At 41.7% G+C, this 22,646-nt stretch overlaps 1 protein-coding gene across 1 annotated transcript in view; it reads right to left on the bottom strand.

Annotated features, from left to right (window-relative positions):
• Window positions 1–10,643: 10,643 nt before the first annotated feature.
• DNAAF9 (dynein axonemal assembly factor 9) overlaps window positions 10,644–22,646 on the bottom strand; it is an 82,191-nt gene continuing 70,188 nt past the window's right edge. Inside the window, exons 30-37 of the mRNA XM_059817859.1 lie at window positions 22,136–22,271; window positions 21,690–21,776; window positions 20,452–20,558; window positions 19,662–19,736; window positions 19,297–19,499; window positions 17,526–17,591; window positions 16,777–16,870; window positions 10,644–15,246 (exon numbers count right to left, since the gene is read on the bottom strand). Coding sequence (XP_059673842.1) covers window positions 15,134–15,246; window positions 16,777–16,870; window positions 17,526–17,591; window positions 19,297–19,499; window positions 19,662–19,736; window positions 20,452–20,558; window positions 21,690–21,776; window positions 22,136–22,271 — 881 coding nt within the window. The 3' untranslated portion in view covers window positions 10,644–15,133. The remainder of the gene's footprint in view (window positions 15,247–16,776; window positions 16,871–17,525; window positions 17,592–19,296; window positions 19,500–19,661; window positions 19,737–20,451; window positions 20,559–21,689; window positions 21,777–22,135; window positions 22,272–22,646) is intronic.

Below are 22,646 nucleotides of genomic sequence, written 5' to 3'. Positions count from 1 at the left end.
ATAGCTCAGATCCCAAAAATAGCTGCCATCAAAGAGGCAACACAGAAGCCAGAAAACAAAGTGCACAGCTGTTTCCTTTCTCCTACCTTCTTTTTATCTTTGCCTGGGAGGAGAACAGAGTAACCTCTGCTCCTGGCCTTGCACTACTCTGCTAATTTGGGGGAAGGGCTCCACACAGGGATCTGAAGCCCCACATGACTTCAGACCCATGCTAGGGTCTCTCAAGCGCTCTGACCTGGATTTATCACACTGAATCAAGGCTATCCTCCTCCTTACATCATATGTAGGGTCAACTAGAAAGCAGAGGTTTGGTGCCCAGAGTCTTCTTGAGCTGAGCTTTTCCTTCCAAGAGGAGGGGATTCGCTCAACATCTTTTCCCCATTATTTTGCTTTCTTTCCTGCTTTCCTCCTACGGGAGCTCTACAACAACATTCAGGCTAAGAGCCTATTATTTCCAACACAGTAGAAGTGTTAAAAGTCATCTCTGTGTGGCATGGCTGTCTGAACACATCCATGGAAAGAAGGATGAGTCTTCATGTGCACCACAGATGTTTGGAAGCAGAGAGGGAAGGACGAAGCCAGAGGGTGGCAAAGCCAGGCGAGCTGAGGGCAGCCTTCAGCAGCCCTGGTGCTACCAGGCAAGCCGTGCAAACCAGGCACGATACCGCGGCAAAAAGCTGGTTACGAAACAAGGGTGCAAGCAACTCAGCAGCAGGGTTGTACTTTGAATCAGCAACCAGCATTTCCCCTGTACCCCAACAGCTTTTCTTTCTGAGCAGGGTTCACCAGCTCCCTTTTCTTCCGTTGGAAAGGAAAGAGGAAAAGTGGCTGCATATGATACATAATTAATTGAAAGACTCTTACTTACAGAGACAAAAGAAGAAAAAAAAAAAGATTTTAAAAAAACCCAATTCAATTAAGTTATAAAAACTAATCTGTGGCATGATGCCCTAGCTGACAGGTTGAGACCAGCTTTCTGTGAGCTTAAGTCTTGTACAGGTATCAGGTAACTCTTCAAGGGCTGACTGACAGCCTCAAGGCTTGCTGCAACACATTAAGGATGCTGAGAGCATCCTTCACATTCACTGAGCTTCCCTTTCGCCTTCGAGCATGGCCACTGCCAGCAACCCCCATGCTTCATGGCAGGGGACTTTGGGGGCAACAGTTAGGAAGGAGAACATGGGGAGGGACAGCATTGCATGGACAACTGCACATCCAGAGCAGAAAAACAGGGAAGTAAACCATTACAAAACCTCTCAAATCTCCAGATCACAAAGAAAATGCTGATTTGCTCCTCACCACCCTGTAAGTAGGATACGAGTGTAGATTGCTAGCCTGGACAGCAATGGGAAAGCTGCCGGGAGAAGACCCAGGCAGAAGACCATGAGCCCCATAACCAGCGGCTTCATGGCTCAGCCTTTGAAGGCTGTCTGCACCAGTGCACAAATTGTGCTTGAAATGTCAGCTGGGCAGGGCTACTGAAGGCAGAAAAGGCATGAGAGCACCTCCGTGGTGAGCAAGAGACACTTGGCCACGGCAGACTTGCTGCAGACAATCAGAAAGGTTCGCTTGCAGCAAAGAGGTTGACCAGGGCAGGGGGAAAATGCCTTCCTGGCCCACTCCAGCGGCTGTCTTTCCCCACGGCAGGCTTTGCCAAAGGAATCCTTCGGGCTGCTTTTTGCGCACATTAAACTTTGATTGAAAACGACCGTTATTTTCCTACCCTCACCGGCTGCCAAGAAAGCGGCAGATGGGTGAACTCAGCGCTGTCTGCGAGCCAGCTGAATCAGAAGCTCTCCGAGAAGTGAACTTCTCCGTGTGTCCCAGAGGGACCGGCGAGTTCAGGACAGAGTTTAACATATCCTGGATGACGCCGGTGTGTCCCTCCTCTGTTACCACATCCCACGGCACTGGGTAGTGGGCTGCCATCTAGATCTGTGAAGAAGGAAACTTGCAGTTTGAGTCTGGCTGAAGTGGGAAGAAACCAACCCCACAGCTCTAGTACATGAAAAGACCTTCACCCTGCTTCCCAATGCCGTAATCCCTTCCTAGATATTGACACCCTGGGCTTGCAACGTTTCTGGTTTCCCTTCCTCCTACTGGAGATGAGCTCTGCCCTCCACCGCTGCTTTGGGATGTCACATCCATCCCAACAAGGCACCGCCGAGGGAGGCTCCCACCGGGGTGATGCTGCACACCTCAGATGCTTCCAGCAGTGAATCCCCACAACTTTCCTCCCCACACCCAGCAAAGCAGCCCCATTGGGTTTTCCTGCAAGGGGAACCAAGGGAGAGACTTTCCTCGCTTGGGTGCATTGATCTGGGCTTAGCCTCATGCTAATGTCATTGCAAGGCACTGGGTAGATGCAGTTATGCACACAGTCACATCCAGATAAGACCATGAAAACACTGGTGCCCCACATTTCACATTACTCCAATGAATCCTAGCAAAACCTGACCCACCACGGCCACTCTGCCCCTCTTCACTCCAGGGATGCTGCTCTCCTCTTTGGCAGATCTGCACCAACCACGTTCTCACATCTGGAGCACATTTCCACTTCGTTACTGAATCGAACAATAGCTTGCTTGTTCCTGCTGAAGTCGGTGGGAAGCAGGAGCATGGTGCTCCTCAGGGTCCCCAGCAAGGACAGCAAAACCTGACAGACAGCCCCATCACCGGGGGCTCAGAGGGATCACACCACCCTTCCCCAACCCACACAGGTGACATCATTGACCCAGGGCTGATTTACGGGTGTTTTTCAAGGAGTGGCACGAAGGGTCTGTTGTTAGTTTGCAGGAGCTGTGCTGCTGCGTGTGGTGGGGACTTGGAGTCAAACTGCTTGGCTGTGCCAAAATGCCCCCCTCCTCCTCCTCCTGGGGTCCCTGTTCAGCTCTACGGTTCAAGAGAGGTGAGTCAGACATCAAGAAAAGGCTTTTACAGGAAGGAATAAGCCAGGTGGAGAAAACTCCACGGTTGGATGCCCCAAGGAGCAGCAGTAACCTTCTCTTGGGGCAATGGTGATAAACAAGATGACTTCTCATGGGTCTTCCCATCCTTCTCTTCATCCCCATCTTCTCTCCCTCTACACTGATTTAAGCCCTTTAATGCCCACTTAGCTTGGGAGAAGAGCCTGAAAGGACTCAAGAGCCAAAGCAATACCCATTGCTGCCTGCAAGATGGGTAAGACAATGGACAAGGCACAGGGACGGTGGGAAGGAGCACACCACACTTCTTTCTGCACCCACCCCATCCTCCTACGTTCCCCACAGCATCCCCTCCACTGGGGCTGGTTTGTTCCTTTGCTTTCACCTCTCTGTGAGCCATCGTGTTCCCAGGAAAGTTTATTATTAGAGCTTGCACCCACCTAACCTAACCAAACAAACAGCCTCTGGCAGAAGGGACACTCTGCCCAAACCAAGCCAAACCTAAAATGTTTGTGTTTCATTTGCTTTGCAGCAGCTATTTGAATCTGCAGCACAGACCAAGCAAGCGCAGTCATCCCTTCCCTGCTTCCCTCTCCCATTTTAGGGAGGGGAATTTAGGGTTTTTACTTGTTTCTCCGTTCCTGCGGCCAGAGAGAGAAGAAAGCCATAGGCCTTTGCTTTAAGAAGAGAAATCTCTTATCAATCAGCCCCACTCTGTGATGACCACGTCCCACTGCCAGGGAGTAGGTCCTTGGGCAGGGGGACAACATGGCCTTTTAGCAGATTTATTTTAGGGGGAAAAAAAGGCATAATTCCAGGAGCTTTTCAACCCCATCTCCTAAAGAAACAAAGCTGCAGGTAATCAGAGAAACATAGAATAGTTTAGGTCGGAAGGGACCTTTAAAGGCCATCTAGTCCAACCCCCTGCAATGAGCAGGGACATCTTCAACCACATCAGGTTGCTCACAGCCCCGTCCAACCTGACCTTGAATGTTTCCAGGGATGGGGCATCTACCACCTCTCTGGGCAGCCTGGGCCAGGGTTTCACCACCCTCAGCATGAAAAACATTTCTTCCTTAAAGAAAGGGAGTGGTTTGTAGTTTTGTCACTCTCCACTAACACCTCCTGAGCTCCTGGCCAACCTGAGCTGGGCCTGAAGGAAGGGCTCAAGGCTCACATAGCTAAGCCGTTTCTGCAGAGGAGAGAGATCTGAGCCATGCCCACCACTGGGGATGCATCGCTGAACAGCAGAAAGCCGGAGCCAGGCACCCCTGCATCCCTGCCTGAGGCTGGACCGGCAGCTGAGAGGTGTGGGAGGATGCGAAGATGCTTCCCTGTGAGCAGGATGGCTACTGCCTCCTCTTTCTGCTGTACTCAGGACCAGCCAAGTCCAGGAACAGCAAGCAATTTCTTCATTTTCTTCCTGAAGTTTAAAGCAGAAGTTTTCTGTTCTCTCCACGGCAACTTCTAACAGCATCTGTAGTCACTAGTGCTAGTGAAGATGCGTGTTAGGTAGATGCATGTCATCTTGGTGGTCCGTTCAGGATGGAATACAGCGAATAGAGGCACGTCACCTCTGACAGTGCAAGGCACATAAAGACAGAATTAGAAATTACGGTGCCTCTTGTGTTCTTCTTCGTGCCAACAAGGGGAGAAGGGATGTGTCTGCTGGTACAGGATGAACTTCAGCCCTTATCACAAGAGGTTCCACAGGGAAATACAACAAAATTCTCTATTGTTGCACAGGAAATACATCTTTCAACAGTCTTCGGCATCAAACCTGCCTCTGGGACCTTCCTTGTCTGCTGGTGACATGCCTTCTGACCTCGAGCAAAGCACTTCCTCCCCATTTCCCCGCGACGCGGCAAAGCCTGCAAATAGCCTCAGAGCACTGGGAGGGCAGCGATCCCCAACCCAGCGCCACAGCCGGGAGGGTGCGTGAAGCCTCCACATCCTACGCTGGGTTTTAGGAAAGAGGAGACTGATGTAGAGGGTGGGCACATGGGGCTAGGACCTGCTTTCCTCCCTGTGCTCGTACAGGCCAAGCTCCAGCAGCAGGACTCTGAGCATATCCTGCATGTTTGCAACCCCTTGACTTCAGAGGCGACCTGGAGAAACCCACCTAAATTCTGATTTGATGCACACAAGCCACCTTAGATACTCTGCATCTCTCTCCAGAAGATCCTGCAGCCCATCCATACCCATAGCTGCCCCCTTTTCCAACTCCTCAGTTATTCTTTCTCCGGGGCTTCACCAAGCAAGCAGATGCGCAAGGAAAGACGGCGGACAAAACCAGCTCTTAGGCTGACAAGATAAAGAGTTAAAGCAGGCAAAGCAAAAGCTTTGGAAGAAAAGCGGTTGTGTAATAAATCAGATATTAGAAGGCAGGAAAGTGCGCTATATAGAGGAATCAAAGTCCGGAACAGGATGTATATAAAGCAAATATTGAACTAACTTTGATAACACAGAAAAATAGAAGATTTTTGGTGGGGTTAACTGAAGGCTCAATTTTAACTATTATAAATTTCCTGTCTTACTCGTGTCGGGCAGTTTTACAGTGATCTATACAATACATTGTGTGCCTAATGATTTCCTAGCCATGAATGGGTCACTCAGATTTTACTTTCCATGCTTTTTTTTGCCTGTCCTGGAGCAATAAAGCTATTGAAATCCTCCAGGCCTTGCCCATTGGGTGTTTTCTTTCCTACCAAGACATCAAACTACCCTGAAGGTTTATTTTAAGCAAATTCAATAGGAGGGATCACACAAGCACCTTGTTGAAAGTGTACAATGGGAGCCGAACCCAGGGCTATTCAATTAACAAGTGCTCCGTTTTCATGCAATTCCTGTTGTGAATTCGTTACTTTAATTAGGCTAGCAATTTATGAAGCTAACAAGGTACCATTTGTCTACGGACACGTAGGTGAAGAAATTCCTGATCGATTCAGATTGGGAAGGCAGAGGAGCTCATGAAAAGCTAAGCAGAACTGGAAACCTCTGCAGATACTACCAGACTCGCCAACATGGAAGAGATAATTGACAGCAAAGAACAGGGCTACAAACCCTGACTCAAGGGACATGTTCAGATTCATCTAGGAAAACCTAATTCATCTCTCTTAGGAAATGAAACTCATATAGTAGGCATCTCCATTACCTACTCCCTTTCAAAGCATTTTAAGCTTTACATCAGTTGAGAGTTTTGCTCTTCACCTACTCTTAATTAGTAAGGGAGCACGATGTTCCTGCCATTCGAGACCTTCCTCCCAGCATCTAATCTGCGTTTTCCCTTGGCCACTGCATGCCCCCTTTGCTGTCAGGCCAAAGCAAGGCTCATTTTTAGTGTCCCTGGATGAGACAGGATCTCCATCCACCCTGGTCACTCTTGCTTACACATTTTTGGAGTATTTATTTTCTGAGCACAAGTGACCTGAAAGACACAGGCTATCCCAGTGATCTACAAGTGTCCAGGTCATCCCCTACCACGCTGGAAATACTGGCACCATTCACATCTCAGAACCTATTTGCATTTTTCAGAGCTGCTTTTGCACCAGCCTCATATTCAGCTTTTCTTCCTCAGTTCTTTGAGTGATATATGAGCTTAAATCCCTCTATCAGTATCTTCATTATGTGATTTTCAGTGCTACTCCTAGGTCCTCCACCTAGGACAATTTCTTGACCCTCTCCTCTGTCTATAAAAGTCCTCTCTACATTACATCCTTAGTCAATTTACTGTATAAAAACTCCTGTGACTAAGATGATTTTCTTTAAATACTCACTGTGCACATTCCTCAGGAGCTCTACCATGTTACCTTCCCTCAGCCCAATTCTCCTTGCAACACTGACCACTCTCATCAAACCTTCAGCCAATTCCTGACTGACTTTGTGACTCTTCCACCAACCCCCTTGGTCTCCAAATTAACAGCTTCCCATCTTGAAAACATACCAAATATCCTGCCCAAGTCCAGGTAGATGAGATCTTCCACATTGGCCTAGAAAAGGAGTTACTGAAGGAGAAACTCCAGTTCATAGGGAACAGTCTGAACGATAAAGGGGACAAACCAGCCAACCTCCTGAGGTCCCTCCCGACCAAGATTTTGCAGGTCCTAGGACACCCACCTGTGCACCCCTTCCATCCATACCTGTAGGCAGTAAGAAGTTCTTTTGGACCAGAAAAAAACCAAAACGAAATCAAACTAAATTTTAAGATTGTTAAGGCAGAAAAGATCTTGAGAGCATCAGCTTGGTCTTGCCTGACCTGCCAAAACAGAGATTTTACCTGTTACGTTCCCTGTCTCTGCACTGAAATGTGGGTGTAAGACACATTACGTAAATAAACATCCCTCAGTTGGCCAAATTTGGAAGCAGTTGAAGCCCAGGAACCTGGAGCTCAGCTTCTGGCATCCACACTATGAGTTAGTTCCACCTTCGCTCTGCCTGCAGATCCCACCAGATGAGGTGACCCATCTGAAAGGGAAAATGAAAGGACAGAAGTTGAAGCAGGGAGATGCACAGCTATGCCCAGAGATCCTCCTTTGATGGGAAGGGGAGGAAAGAAGTCCTCAAGTTCAAGGCGACTGGAAGAAGGATTTGGGGAGGAATGGGATCCGTACACTGACATTTAGCTTCGAAGGTGAGAAGAGTAAATGTCCATTAGCTGGAAGGTTTGTTTCTGCTCCACAATAAGTAGAGTACAAGGGAGGGGAGAAGAATAAGCCACTTAAACCAAGTGAAAAAGGATGCACCTGCACAGCCCCTTACGGGAGCTGGATCAGAGAAGAAACCTTCTTTGACCTTGGTATTTTGTTCCTAAAAAAAGAGGCTGTAAAAAAAGACAAGCTTATAAGTGCACTCACAATATTTTAAACATGTTGCACACTCTCCCCCTAAAGTTTTGGCTGCTAAAAATAAATCAACATTTCAACAGCCTCAGCCTGAAAAGGAGAGCTGTAGATTAAGGCCCAACGGGAGGGCAAGGGGGCTGGGCAGAGAGTGGAAGCTGCAGCGGGTGAGATACAACACTGCGTCAGCACTGCCAGTTCACCCAGAGGAAGGCCAAGGGTTTTAAAAACAGGAGCAGATAAACCAATCACACCTTGTGTACTCTCCCGCTCAAAGCTTTTATTGCTCTTTACGTTTTGCTAACGCACAACGTAAGGATATTGCCTCCGATCCTATAACACAGGAATTTCCCCCAAACACCGTTCTCTTGTAAGATTTGTTGATGTAACTTCATACTTTCACAGACACCTTCAATCCCTCTGGGTTGCAGGAGCTACGTTAGCAAATGTTCACAAAATGAGGGCACCAGGAGCAGAATCAAACCTGAGCCTCCATGGAGAAAGCACTGCTGGCCCATCGGGCGATTCAAAGCTTATCAATTATGGCCACCACTTTCGGAAAGTTTTAAGCTAAGTATTCTTGGGATGGAGAAAAATGATTTTCCTTTATTCTTGCCATGGAAAAATATTCCAATAGGATGGAGCACCCCAGGGTTACCATGCAGGGGACAAACGCTGCAGGTAGAAAGGCACATCTGTGTCATATGGAAGAGTCACAGGAAGCACAGAAGCGAGGGGATCAGTAGCTAGCAGAGCATGTAAAGAGGCAAGACAGTGCTTGCTTTAAAAGCTTCCCCACAAATCTTATGGTACAAGTGTATACAATTAATAAAACTAAACACAGAAATTGGTATCTGCAAATTAAAAAAAATAGAATTAAAATCAACTTGCCCTGTATTTGTAGGTGATGTTTCCTCCTTTTAAGTGCTCCAGACAACTCGGTTGCAATATACCTTTGTCAAGCCCAGGGCTGATGTCTGCAACACGTAGTTGGGTAGAGGCACGAAAGCAACAGATTTGAGCGCTCAACTTCCTTAAGCACCCAGCACAGCTGACTGCACCTCTAGGGTGCAACCAGAAGCCTAGGATCACACGGACACACAAGAAAGCTGTAATTCCTCGTTTTTGTGGAGGAGAGCATCCTGAATTCAGCCCAAAATGATTGCTTAATACCGTATCGTGCTCATGGAGGGGACCATAATTAAGCCAGTGGTCTCCAACATCAGATGTTCCAGCAAGTCTGGTAAGGGACATGTGTCTCTTCTTGAGAAAAAAAAAATCCCAGTGCTTCAGTATTAGGATAATTGCTAGAAATTCCCAAATCACAAACAGCTCATCACTTGTCAAAGTTTTTCTCTTTACTCTCAAGCTAAAGGGCTGTTACCAACAGAGCTCTAGAGATGTATTCCTCCTGGCCAGAGCTCCGGAGAACTACATGTACTGAGCTGACAGTCTAATTTCTGTAGCCTTCCTGTAAAAGCATTTCTTTGCAAAGAACATCTCTTAAAACCCTAGTAAGATGATGACTTTCACATTTTAATAATCAACCACAAACTGATCTCAGGTTAAATCTTGAAAATCCAAAGTGAATGGCAGCTGCAGATACCAGAGCACAAAGGCAGCGAGCAGAGTTACGCACCAGAAAAAAAGAGCAAAATTCTCACTTGAAAGATAATCCAGGCAGGCTTTAAAAGAGTAATAAAGAAGTCAACTTTTCTTTCATTGACCTTCAGCAACTTAGTTGCATTTGAAGGGCATCTTAAGGATAACCGCATGGTAAGACAGGAATAAAGCCATGGGCCAAGACTCGAGATTTCCCTACTCAAGCACCTGAGGGATGGTGGAAACCCTCTTAGCTTCTCAGCCAGCACTAAGATCTAGCCCAAAGGCTTGCATTGAGAACACGTGCTCAGGCGTTGGTAGTGACAGAATCCAAATGCTCTTGGCAAAGCTGACACGTCAACAATATTGTGTGGTCTGTAGTCTAATACCGAAGGGATAACTGGCTGCTTCTCTCATACGATCGCTATATGATGATGATAATACGGAAGTTGTTCAGCGTTGTATTGACAGCACGTAACACAAAGTCAAAGGAAACGGCACGTACTCAGCAGTTCAAAAGCAGTAAATGCAGTTGAGCTGCATCCGCAAGTGGAAGAGTCCACACTTCCCAAAACTAGCTGCGTAGCAAGGGAAAATTCCTGGATTTCAGCCAAAAGTCCATGCATCAGAAGCTGCTATTTCTTGTGTGAATACCTGGAGTATGCAAAAGAGGCTGAATTTAACATACTGTTTTTACATAAACAGTTCATGAAAAACAACTTCCTACAAAAAAAAAAATGCAAAAGTGTTGTCAAACTGAGACAGAAATAATTCGCAGATTCAGTTTAATCAGCAAACTGATCTGACTCATACACAGCCTCCCACTCAGCGACCGAAGCAGAAAAAGGAGGGTAAGGTGGGATTGCCCTCTCAACAGCAGCCTGATTTTAGATCAGCCAAAGCTGATCTTGAAACTGCATCCTCGTTTGTATGAATACAAGGAGTAGGATTTAGCTCTTGCATTTGTATATATGCAACTATCAACTTATGCTTACGTACAGTTGTTGAAGGACAGCGACAGCAGGCATAAAGCTGATTCGTATCCTTCATCCTACAACTAATTTTAAAGTTTTATGCAGTTAAAAGCCCAAGCAAGAACGTCTAAACCTAAAATAGCAGCTTAAAAAACCCACCCCAATTTCCTTAAATCTTTACATTTTAGTTTGAATATAAACTAGTCACCTTTCTGCCAGCTTAGAAAACTAACAAATTTTAAAAGAAAACCACTCAATGCTTAAAAGGAAATAGTAAGTTATATTAAAGAAGTCAAAGACAGACAGCAGATGGATACTGTTTATTGATTCTTTCCATCACATCTGAGTTACAGGTGTAAAAGTCACACGAACTGCAGGTATAAACATGTAAAACAATACAAAAATAAATGGAAAGGTAAATTTATATTTACTGAATCAAGTTGTGTAATAAATACAACAGGCTAAAAGCTTCAATCACACAATTCAGTTTAACTGAAGTTACAGTAGTGTTTGTAAATATAAGTTTTTAACTTACAGTTGCAAATATTAAAGCATTGCAAACTAGTATAAAAGTGAATTTTGGCACATTGTAAAGTGAGAAGTGTTACATTAGTATCTGACCGTTGTGTAAAAATGAAGCAATTTCTCACTAGCTCTCTGAGGTACATTTTTAAACAATCTAAAATTAGATCAACAATGCGGTTCTAACAACTCACAGTTTACAATTCACTATACTAGTTACAACTTTTCCCTTTTAAGAATACCAAAGTATTCCAGAGCTTAAATCTGTGCAAATTCAGAAAAGTTTCAATTAAAAAACAATAATTAAAAAAACTTATTAGGGAACTTTTACATGCAACTTAAATCCTCCCTGCAATCACTTTTGTTAATTGCAAAGTGTAAAATTGGACTAATACCAAATTGCACAGCTTAATATAAAATACTCCGAGACTGCAGCGCAGTTCAAGTTGCAAACGTTCCTCTCCTAAGTTTATCACATTTTTCTCCCTATAACTTCAGTAACTTCTGATCACACTCATTCTCGGTGAGGAAAAAAAAAAACCACCACCACAAGCTGCTAACAATAAGGTCAGCAAAGCATGTAAACCCCTTGAGGACTCTCAGCACTTCTTCACAATATCAGAAATGCCCAGACACAAAGTTACTGTTACCAATTTTCAAAATACAGTAAAAGATAAAGGAACAGTGTAATGGCACTTTTGCTGTATCCAAACATTTGTCGTTTAGAAAGGGTGCTTTTTTTTTTTAGTTTTACAGTAGCTAAAAAAAATTTGCAAAACTAGATCCTTAGAAGTATCTCAATCCTCACCTCGACTTCAAAAGAGTGAGGAAACCAGATTACCCTACAGATGGGGTTTGATACAGTATAAACATCTCTGACCAGAGTACAAAAGTTACGCTCTTCTCCTAAAAAAAAGGTGCTGCTGATTGTTAGAAGTAACTCCAAAATAATCAGCAACTGCTATTAAACTATCAGCAGCATCAGGCATTTACACATTTTAGTCCTCAAAGAGTTTTCTTTGAAATAGTTTAACCATTTGTGCTAATATTCTTCACTAGGTTAATTCTAAGTCCTTTCACCAAAACCGTTTTTCCTTTAAAAAAAAAAGAGGGTGCAAGCAATACAACCCATGACATCCATTTATTTTATGCTTTGTGAATAAATGGTGTCATCTGCAAGGCACTACTATGTTTAAAGGATACCATTGTCACAGTTTCACTATTTCGGTATTTTTTCTGTTTTAAAGTCACAGTTAAAAACCAAAAACAAAAAAATAATTGAGGTAATCAAATTATTTCAATACCAAAAGATATTAATTGAAATAGTACCAGTATGGTGAAAGGTCTTTGTAATACACAGCTATTACCATATAGCATGCAGTACAGTATATACGTATACTAGGCCTTTGTTCCGAGCTCTTCTGCTTCAGTTTTTAAGGAACAGCTCAATTTGCACAGTAGCACGCCCATTTTGAATACTTATTTCCTTTTTGTTCACAGGGCATCTCCCCCTGTAATTACAACTCGCTACGCCAACCCCCGACCAATTAGCCCCATCAACATTTATTTGAGAGCTGCACAAATTGGAGTTCTTAAAAAGAGTTCAGCAGAGCAACACCAGCTACAGGATCTTCACTTATTGTTCAATCAATTGCACTTAAGCCTACTCTGTTATTGACTCCCAAGTTGAGACAAGGCACCGACGACATGCCTGCTGTCCCAACCACTGGTATTTCTTGTGACATTACATCGTCATACCGCTATTCTAGAAATATGGCTTTGCAGATTAGGTAATTGTACTGAAAAGGAGCACACTGGGTTTACACTAAGTTTATTGGCAAAGAACTATGATTTGTTAAGAATTTTCTAATGCCCCTTTTTATTGCAGTGTTACGACCAGAATTTGGTACTCTAATAATCCTGGTCTAAATAGTTTCATGCAACCAACTGTACTTAGTTTGTAAACACCCGCTAGCCCCCCAAATCCACTGCTAGCTACGGTTACTCTACCAGGCACTACAGTATATTAAGACTAAAGTATAGCCATGCATAGATAAACTCACGAGCCTTATCATGATGCTCTATACCTGTAATACGGGTTACCCCAGAAAGCCTAGAAACAAACTAATCGCTGGCTTTTATTGTACTTTAACAGGATACAAGTAGTTTATAAAGTCTCGTGGTGTGCAAAAAAAAAAATTTTCTTAAATTCAGACAGCTTTTTAAATCTAGAAGGAAAGCTAGTAACGAAACCTTATCAACATCTATATCCCAATCTGCAGCACCTGGAATTCCACCTCTGCACTGTATAAACACCACAGCACAGGCACGGAGCCAGCTAGTAGCAACATGTACTGAAAGTCTACCTAAAAGGTGTTTCAGTTTTTGACAGGCTTATTGAAATTTCAGCTATTTCAGATTCCAAAGGTAAAAAATATATTCCTTAAGTAAGGCATAAAACTCTATGTAGCCTTAGGTTTGATGGTAGGAGTTAAATCTCATTTTCCTGCCACAGAAAGAGACTGCGTGGACATGTTGTAAGTATTGTAAGTGTATATAAGAGGCATTACATACCTCTGACAAAAAAAAAGTTGCACTTGTATTAAAAGATTGAGCTGTTCCTAAGGCAAAGGAATATGAAAATAAAAAATTCCTCTTGGACTGTTTTCACTTGACTAAATTCTGAACACACGGCATGCTACAATAATTTGCTTATTCAAATAAGCTTCAATAACTACCTTAAAGTAGCTGCTAGGGTACCTTATAATCCTTCAGTGATCTATGAAGTCTCACTTAAAATTGTACTAAATTAAGTTAAAGGACAAGTTGCCAGAATTCCTATTACGGTATCATTTAGTAACTATAAAGGTTTTGTTGCAAGTATTTAAAACCTGGTGTATCAGTTTAGTGAAGTGTTACGGCGTGCAAATTCTTCTGAAAGCTTCACAAACAAGTTGTTTCATATTTCAAGTGTATCTTTTGATATTTTTTACCTTTGGAAATAGGTCATTTTTATGAAAAGGAATCCTTTAGCTAAAGAATCTCCCTCTTCTCTTGCTTTGCTTAGTTTTCAGTACTGAAATAAGAATCTTTCAGAGATAATCTTCTAAGCAACAGCAAGTTGCAGATTACTGCCATTCATGTCGCATTTTCTAGAACACCAATAACAACACTAGGAAGCAAGCAAGATATCTCCACTTATTTCGTTTCACCCTGAAATGTATGAACATCATCTCTTTAGAAAAGTCAAAATTTCGACTGCAGAAGTTATGAGACATGCCGTCCTCTCAGAAAAAAAAGCCGATGCTGAAGTGTTCCCCCATTTCTCGCTTTGGGAACAACCTAACAGCTGTAGGAACAGGTCCTCTTCTGAGCTTTTGAAATGTTCCCCCATTTCTCGCTTTGGGAACACCCTAACAGGTATAGGATTAGGTTCTCTTCTGATTTTTTCAAGTGTTCCCCCATTTCTCGCTTTGGGAACACCCTAAAAGGTATAGGATTAGGTTCTCTTCCGAGTTTTTTAATTGTTCCCCCATTTCTCGCTTTGGGAACACCCTAACAGTTTTAGGATTAGGTACTCTTCCGAGTTTTTTAATTGTTCCCCCATTTCTCGCTTTGGGAACACCCTGAAAGGTATAGGATTAGGTTCTCTTCCAAGTTTTTTAATTGTTCCCCCATTTCTCGCTTTGGGAACACCCTAACAGTTTTAGGATCAGGTACTCTTCCGAGTTTTTTAATTGTTCCCCCATTTCTCGCTTTGGGAACACCCTAACAGCTGTAGGATTAGGTACTCTTCTGAGTTTTTGAAATGTTCCCCCATTTCTCGCTTTGGGAACACCCCCCAATCCCACATACTGAAGTATACCACTGCTCATCAATGCTCCCGCGCAACAAGTTTCAAGGGACACCCAGAGATTAAAGCGGTTTGATTATCTGCACGACAGACCAATTCCACGATTACATTCTGACCTACCAGGAAATACAGTTTTGCTTCTTTTCTTCTTCTGCTTTTAAATAAGTTTCCACTACTAGCCAGAGATTCCAGGTGATGCTTTTTACAGTCTGGAATTAAGGTGAAGTGGAAGCAAACCTGACAGTACAAAAAGCTAAGCAGTTACCATATTAAAATGCCAACCTTACAGGAATGATCTCTTAGTTTTAAAAGGAGTGCTGAAAACTGACAATTCACTTAATTTTCTAGTTAACCAGCAAGGACAACAGCATTTTTGGTTACTGACAGTAGGTGGTTCAGAAATACACAGGACGGACGTGCTTATGTCTTCTGCTCAAAGAGATCATGATACTCTTGTTCTTCTAGTTCTCTGTTGTACTTCTCTATTTCCCTGTTGGCTTCTTCCAAGTAATCGTTCATGAATTGGTCCATTACTGATTTTGAAAAACTAAGGAAAAATATTTGTGCAAATAGTGTTCATTAGAAAAGAACATACATGTTTGAAGGATGTGCCAGTTCAGGGACACTTACTGAAAGCAGAAATTCAATATATTACCTTCCGGGAGTCCTGCAGTCAGACCTAACCACAACTCCTCTGCATTAATGGGGAAGAAAGGACTTGCACAATAGACATTTCCCAATCAAGAGGCAGAATATAAGAACAGCAAAAACTACAGCAGGTTTGCAGATGTTTACAGCTATTTTCGTTAAGCGGAAGTCTAAAAAACAGTGCCCGAAATACAAACCATCCAGTGCCTGTATCTTTTTTTGCCACACACCAAGACGATGGTGGAGTAAAGGTCCAGTAAGCATTGAAGTCCAAGTTTGCTGTTAGGCGATTTTCTGTCCGTATACCATAACTAGGAGCTTACCGTGCAGACAGAAGTCTGCTGGTTTAAAGTTTTCAAGTTGTCCCATAGGGCATAGAAAATAACTGTTCTTATTCCAAAATGGAATCACAGAACCCGCTGGGATTTTTGTGAAGTTTGCTGAAGTTAAAGTGAACAGCAAACTGGGAACATAAAACCAAATTTGAAATTTCAGTAATAAAACAAAAGACAAAAGCAATAGAAAGTTATGAAAACAAAGAAGAAGAGGAATACAATGCAACATTAGCAGTAGTCTGGCATTTCTTGCCAAAGACAAAAATATCATCAGCTTTAAAGTTAAAAAATAAAAATAATTTCTGGAAACGAATCCAGAGGACCCTACTTCAGCTGTAGTTCATGTTCTGTAAGTGATAACCAAACAAGACCAGCAAGGACAGCACTTTTACAAATGCTTATATGCCACAATTTGATAAGTAAATCATACTGCTTGCTAAGCTGAGGTAGTTTTAAAATAAGGTTTTACTTGCTTAAGTGAGTTTAAAAAGTGATTACAAAAAATGCACCTCCACACCTAATTCTGAACACCCTGTTCATATTATTACCTTGCATCCAGTAAGGTTTTTCTCATACCGAGTTACAAAATGAGAGCAATCATTTAACATCAGCTTCACCACAAAGATACTGTAGGAAAAACTAAACCAAACCTGATTGTTTTTACTTGAGCATGCGCACGCACATGCATGCACACAAAACTATATTCATTTCGAAGTTTTATCAGTCATGACCAGGCATTAAGCAATATTACAGCATTATTTGGTTTGAAAAATATTTCTTTGACAAGCTGTGGTCCATAAATTACTCTCTGCGTGAGCTCACGTACAGTTTTGGGATTGTTTTGTTGGTTCTATTCTGCTTCTTAGATCGTATCTCTGAAAAAGTGTTTTAACAGTAAGCTTTAAATGGCAACAAGCCACGCACAGATTTAAGGAACAAAACTTTTCACTTTGTATTACCACCTGCAAATCAAACTGGCTCTTCACCATATCATCTGCTCTGACAGTCTACATTTCAGACTTGCATAGTCTGTTGCCTACCTAAAACCTTCACCAAAAACCTCCACATTTTAAAGGATACATGGATGGTAATCCATTTTGTCACCAAAAAAATTCACAAATTGAGTCCCGTTGTAAAAATAACCAGCTGGAAGCGGATCCAAGTGGCGTTTCACCTACATGAAGAAAGAATATACCATACATGAAACATTTAAAACTCAAAACTGCTTAGAGACAGTCCTAACAAACTTAAATAGGTAAAAGAAAATTCCTTCTGCTGAACTTATCAGCCAGGGAGGAAGTTATGGCTCCTGGCTATAAAGGATCGCTCCACAAAGACAGTATGACAAATGACAACCAGATAGACTAGGGGAGTTAGGTACAGCAACACTACTCATAGCCATACCAAGCTCTTAGGAACCCAACTCCAGAGACCCAGAGACAGCACTAACAACCTAAAGGTAGTTGATGAGGGCAGGATTAGGCATTTGGGATCCTAATTTTGCAAGTGACAACCTGCACAGCACAGAATAGGGAGAAGAGACGGGGAAAGACCATTACCGTAACCAAAAGCATATGCTTGTCCAACATCTTACACCTCTCCCTACTTTTCAGAGCTAACTTGAAGCCCTGAGATAACACCAAGATTTCTATCTCAAATCCCTCCTGGACAGCCTCAGCTGTGCTTCGAGTATATAAAAAGACAGCAAGTGCCACAGTAATTTCGTGCTCAGCACACTTGTTACGGCAAGTATGGGAGGTGTTCTATCATACAAATGGATATTGAAGAAAATCAGCCAGAAGAACTTGCTATTAATTGCTTCTACTTACATGAATGTTCTTTATTTCCTGAAGGGTTAGCATTCCTCTGGTTTTCAGGGCTTTCCTCTGAGGTTTCTGCATGAAGAATTAGACCCCAGTTATATACCGAGTAACAATGTGATATTACACTTTAGTTACATTAAGAAAAAACCCAAAACCGCAGAAAAGTAAGTTCTTTCTTGAAAATGTGGGTAAAGGCAGTGAAATCTATGATCACATGCTATCATGCTCAAGCCCAGCACAGAAATACTCCTTTTAAAAGCATGTATTTTAAAAATTAATTTCTAGACAGAATTATTCAATTATATTAAGGCACTCACAACTATGTTCTGAAAACAAAAGTAAAATTAAGTGATCTTACATAAGGCATCGTTAGAGATGACAAATCTTAAAGGATTTTAAATAATACAATTTTAATACAGCTCCACTGCAAAAAAAGAAGAAAAAACTGGCACATGAACAGAAGAACAATCTATTTTTTAGTCTGAAAAGCTTTATAATTCATTTCTTTCAGGCAGCATGCAGTAAGTCTCAGAAACCCTTAATTAGCCATGACTAGTGAGACTGTACAAAGACTATTTGTAGTCTTGAACTGCTCAAAGAGGAAGTACTTCACACTTGAGAGAGCATTTAAGTTCCAAGTTTTCATAAAATTAAAATAGTATTCCATAGAGTGCTTTCTTACGTATCAAAAGCATTTGTCTCCATATATTACCCATGTGATATGTACAGAGCATGAGATATCATCACAGAAAATGTATACTTCCCTGAAGTAACACAACCTGTTGGGAGAACAGGGGCGAAAAACCTGAAGTTGCTTAGAAACAGCTCCAACAACGGTCTGCAGGAAACTTTCTTCCCCTTCCTACACAACTTTTTAGAGATACTATGCAAATCCCAAGCCCTAAAGAAGTAACCATGAGTATCTTTAACTAACAAATGTTCCAAAACGGGCATCACGAAAGGGCACAGTTGGAACTACAGGCTCAGGTTCCAACTAAAGTGCTAAAATATGCAGTTTGTATGGTTGAACAGTTTCTGCGCAAGTATATTTCTAAATCAAACCTCAAGACTCACTTCCTAAGACCTTAATGTGTAAAAGTAATACCTGCTGGTATTACTTAGATGTGTAGCAGCAAACCATCTCGTCCTGCACTTCTGGTCAGGTCATGCCAGTCACTGTGTGAAGTTAGCAAGGCACCACAACTGCAAAATGTGCCTTCTAGGCTTCTTACGATATGCATATTCCCTGTTCCCTACTCCAACCTCTATTGCACAGGTATGTTAGCTGTGCAGAAATACATGAAGTCTTACACAGCTGCACACTTGACAAATTAAGCAAGACAGAATGAAAAAAAAACCCTATACCCTCCATTTCAGTGGATTACTTCCAAGGAGGTTTAATTTAGTGAATCAAAACAAGTTTTCAGCTTTGCAGTGTTCAGGTACTTCAAGAAGATTTATTTCATACTACACTTTAGCTTTTGGCAATCATGTCTCAGCTAAATCATCTTGTGTTTATTCTGGACGTACTCCATTTGCTCAAGTGTTCAAAAGCAGATCAATCCATGAATATGCTGTAGCAGATATTAAAACAATACACATTTGCAAACTGTTAGTCCTCTGTCTGAAATACATTTACACCCTGAAATGCTAATACCTTGGTAGAAGAAAAAGGACATTAAAAAAAAAGTTTCATTGAGACACTCAGATTTCTCCTTTTGCTGTTAAGAAATGCCAAAACAGACCACACGGAACAGAAATAAATATGCCCACGAACCTGTTTTGCAGTTTCTCTGAGCCAGTCTTTTATATCCTCTTCCTTAAGAGAGCAGCCAACGAACACAAGGAAGCACTCCTGTTGACTGCCGCAATCTCTGTTATCGCTTCTTGAATCAGGAGGAGTTGGCCCCTCCTGAACAGGCACAAGGCTTAGTGAATTCGATGATGTGTTGTGACAGACCTCAATTACTTTATCAGAATCTAACAAGGAGAAGACAGAAGAAAGAAATGTCTTGATAATTGCTAATTTAATTTAACATCAACACATCGGTGTAGACAGAATACGGTACATGAACAAGTTCTCAAATATATATACATGCAGTGCAATCACAAGACAACACACAAGTAGTAATTTGCCCTTACCTGAAAACTTAACTTTGCCCATGATGTGATAAATGTTTCCAGAAAAAGGACTTGGCTTGAGCAATGACTTAATCGCTGTTTGAAATGGAAGACAAAGAGATTATCTCACTTATTTTTCTTCTCCTTGGTGTAGCTTCTGGTCAGACCTATGCTACAGGTCTCTAATCCACATCCTAGTGCTTCAGGGGAAAAAGCTGAAGTGTCCCCCGGAGCCCCACTACATAACATTTCTATATGTTCTCATTTCTTTGCTATGGGGTAGGTGGGAAATAACATGTGTTTGGCATAATGAACGCTTACAGTGTGTGTGGAAAGTAAAATGGTGCTCCTTAACACTGATTTGCTAAGGAAAGAAGGAAAGGCATGATTATATATCTGCTCTAGTAGCCCAACACAGAGTTGAGCCTATTTTCTGAGCGTATTTTCTAGTAGCTACAAAGAATTATTCGGCATAAAAAGTAAAAGCTGATGCTCACTTACAAGCTGTATTTCAACACTACTAAATAAAATTAAACGTAAAATAAAAAGCAAACATATAAAGATAAGTGTCTCGGCCTCCAGAAACCCAAAATGAAATTAGATTTTCATCTGAACAAAATCATGGGCCAGTTTTCCACAGCAGCCACTGAAGATAATTTACTGTACTTTAAGGAAGGAAAGCTGAATTTTCAATTAAAAGTTTACTTCAGCAGTAATTAAATAACAGTGCTACGTCAGTGCCTTCCTTCCCCCCTATTCCTCAGTATTTCAAACTTGGATTTACATCAAGTCAGTCAAAGTTCATTTGTACCTTTACATTTGGTCACAAATCGTGTTTTTTCCAGAGGACGATTAAACCATACACAGATCTGAACCATCGGAGGGAAGACAGACCCAGCTCTGTATTTACCTTCATACCTTAAGACAGAAAGAAACATACACCTTCAACATACAGAAAACACAGGCACTTGTGCTTTTCATCTAACAAACTTCTTAAAAGGAACATCTATTATTTCACCACAGCTAAGCCTTGCTCATAGGAAGAAAGAAGATAATAAAGCTTTCTTCTCTAAGACATCCATGAAAATGTGATATTAACAGCATTAGGTTGTTCAAAGCAGTCAAGACTCCTTTTGATGCTCTTCCTGCTGCAATTTTTTTTTTCTTATATACTATCTACATACTCTTCTTGCATACTATCATCAAATAGATTAACAGCTGTCCAAAAGTTTTAAATACTTTCTTTTCCTGCTTTCTCTCTCTCCCTTTAGCTCCATGCAATCCACAAGCAGCTCTGACATCCCAAGCTTCGTGCAGTTTGCTTTAGGAGCCTTACTTGCATCCAATTTAGAGTAAGAATTATGAATAAAAAGATATACATACATACAGGCCTGGCGAGGTATGGTAAATAAACCATGCTTCCAGCACTATAAACCTAACTAGAAAACAGTCGTCCAGGAGTTATGGCCAACAGGTTTACATTTTCTGCCAAATAGGTGCAGCACAGATAACTGCAACAAGATGCGTAAAGAAGCCTGAACCATGAACCATGAAAAATATCCCTCAGTATTAAATTGAAAGCTTGGTACCATGTATTATTGTGCCCCTAGCCTCTGCCAAGACCGTCAATAAGGTTGCTGGTTTTTATGAATAATTGTTCTGCTAATAGCTAGACTGACGTAGCAAGTTCATTCCAGTAAGGCTGAATAGCTGTCAGAATGAAATTACTCTAGTCATTATTGACCTCACCCATCCCAATCCTTCCCAACTTATTCCCAGAGGGTTCTTTTCTATTCTTCTGAAAAGCAACAGTAATCTTGCCATTGATTTAAATGGTGTCCAGAAAGGATCCTTTTCCCCATAAAAGGATAGAAATCGTGTATCTACTAAGAATACTCATCAGCTCTCTTTTAGAAATGATTTACAAAGCTGTTGCCTGTTCCAAATGAGTAGTCTTGAAAAAAAAATATAAATTAAGTTAGTGAGACTTTTTTATTTTCAAGTTAATTAGAAAAATAGTTTTTAATATTTCTCAGTCTAGATACTTGCCAGCCAGGATACATTAAATATCGAGCTCTCATCATCTGAGGATTTGAAAAACTGCTTTCTGAGAGAATTAATTCAATATCCTCATTCCTATAAAGAGAAAAAGATGAAGATTTTTAACTTTATAAGTTCAGTAAAATGGCCATTATCTGTATGCTACTTACATAAAATAGAATGTGTTAGTCACAGCAAAATTAAGAGTATCTTTCCCTTAGTATGACAGTAACAGTAACATGTCATACTCTGCAAACAAAAACATGCATTTCCTAATCCCTACATTTATACGACCATAAATGTAAAGGGAAGATGCCTTTTGCATCAGAAGCAATTAAGAAAAATCTGCATCTCCTTTGTATAAGTTACCAGAGTAAAACAAGAGACTACAAGTTTTTAAGTGCATGTGTCCCATCTGCCAAAAGTGACAAATACTAGACAGTGATTAAGGTTACCTAGTTACAACTCCATTTTCTGCCAAGATGAACGAAACAGCAGGATTTGCCGCTCGGATAAGGCTCTGCAGTTGCATAAGGAGTGGATGCTTCTGCTCCGTAGCATGACTTGTGAAAACCACGTTACTCACTAGTCCTGTGTAAGGAAATCCGAGAAGAGTTTACAGGAGTCAGGCATGCAACACTGACTAATAAACAATTAAGTAATATAAGAGCTGCTTTTCTCTTATCTTCCTTCCATCTCACTACATTAAAAAGGAATTACTAAGGAAAAACAAAACAAAACAAAAAAACAACAAAAACAAGCATGGAACCTTTCATCTCTTGCCTGCCCAGCAAAAACCCAGAAGCCCATCTAACTTCACACATGACCACTGTGGAATAACCAAACACAGAATTATCGTTAACTATTTATTTTGCAACTGCATCTAGAGGGCAGCCAGCTCAGAAGCCCATTCTGTCACAACCCGTAGACACGCAGGAATGATACCTCCTGAAGGAGACAACCCTT

Source organism: Gavia stellata, chromosome 5, assembly GCF_030936135.1.
Source record: "Gavia stellata isolate bGavSte3 chromosome 5, bGavSte3.hap2, whole genome shotgun sequence".
NCBI classification, from domain to species: domain Eukaryota; kingdom Metazoa; phylum Chordata; class Aves; order Gaviiformes; family Gaviidae; genus Gavia; species Gavia stellata.
This window is presented reverse-complemented; position numbering and strand designations above follow the sequence as displayed.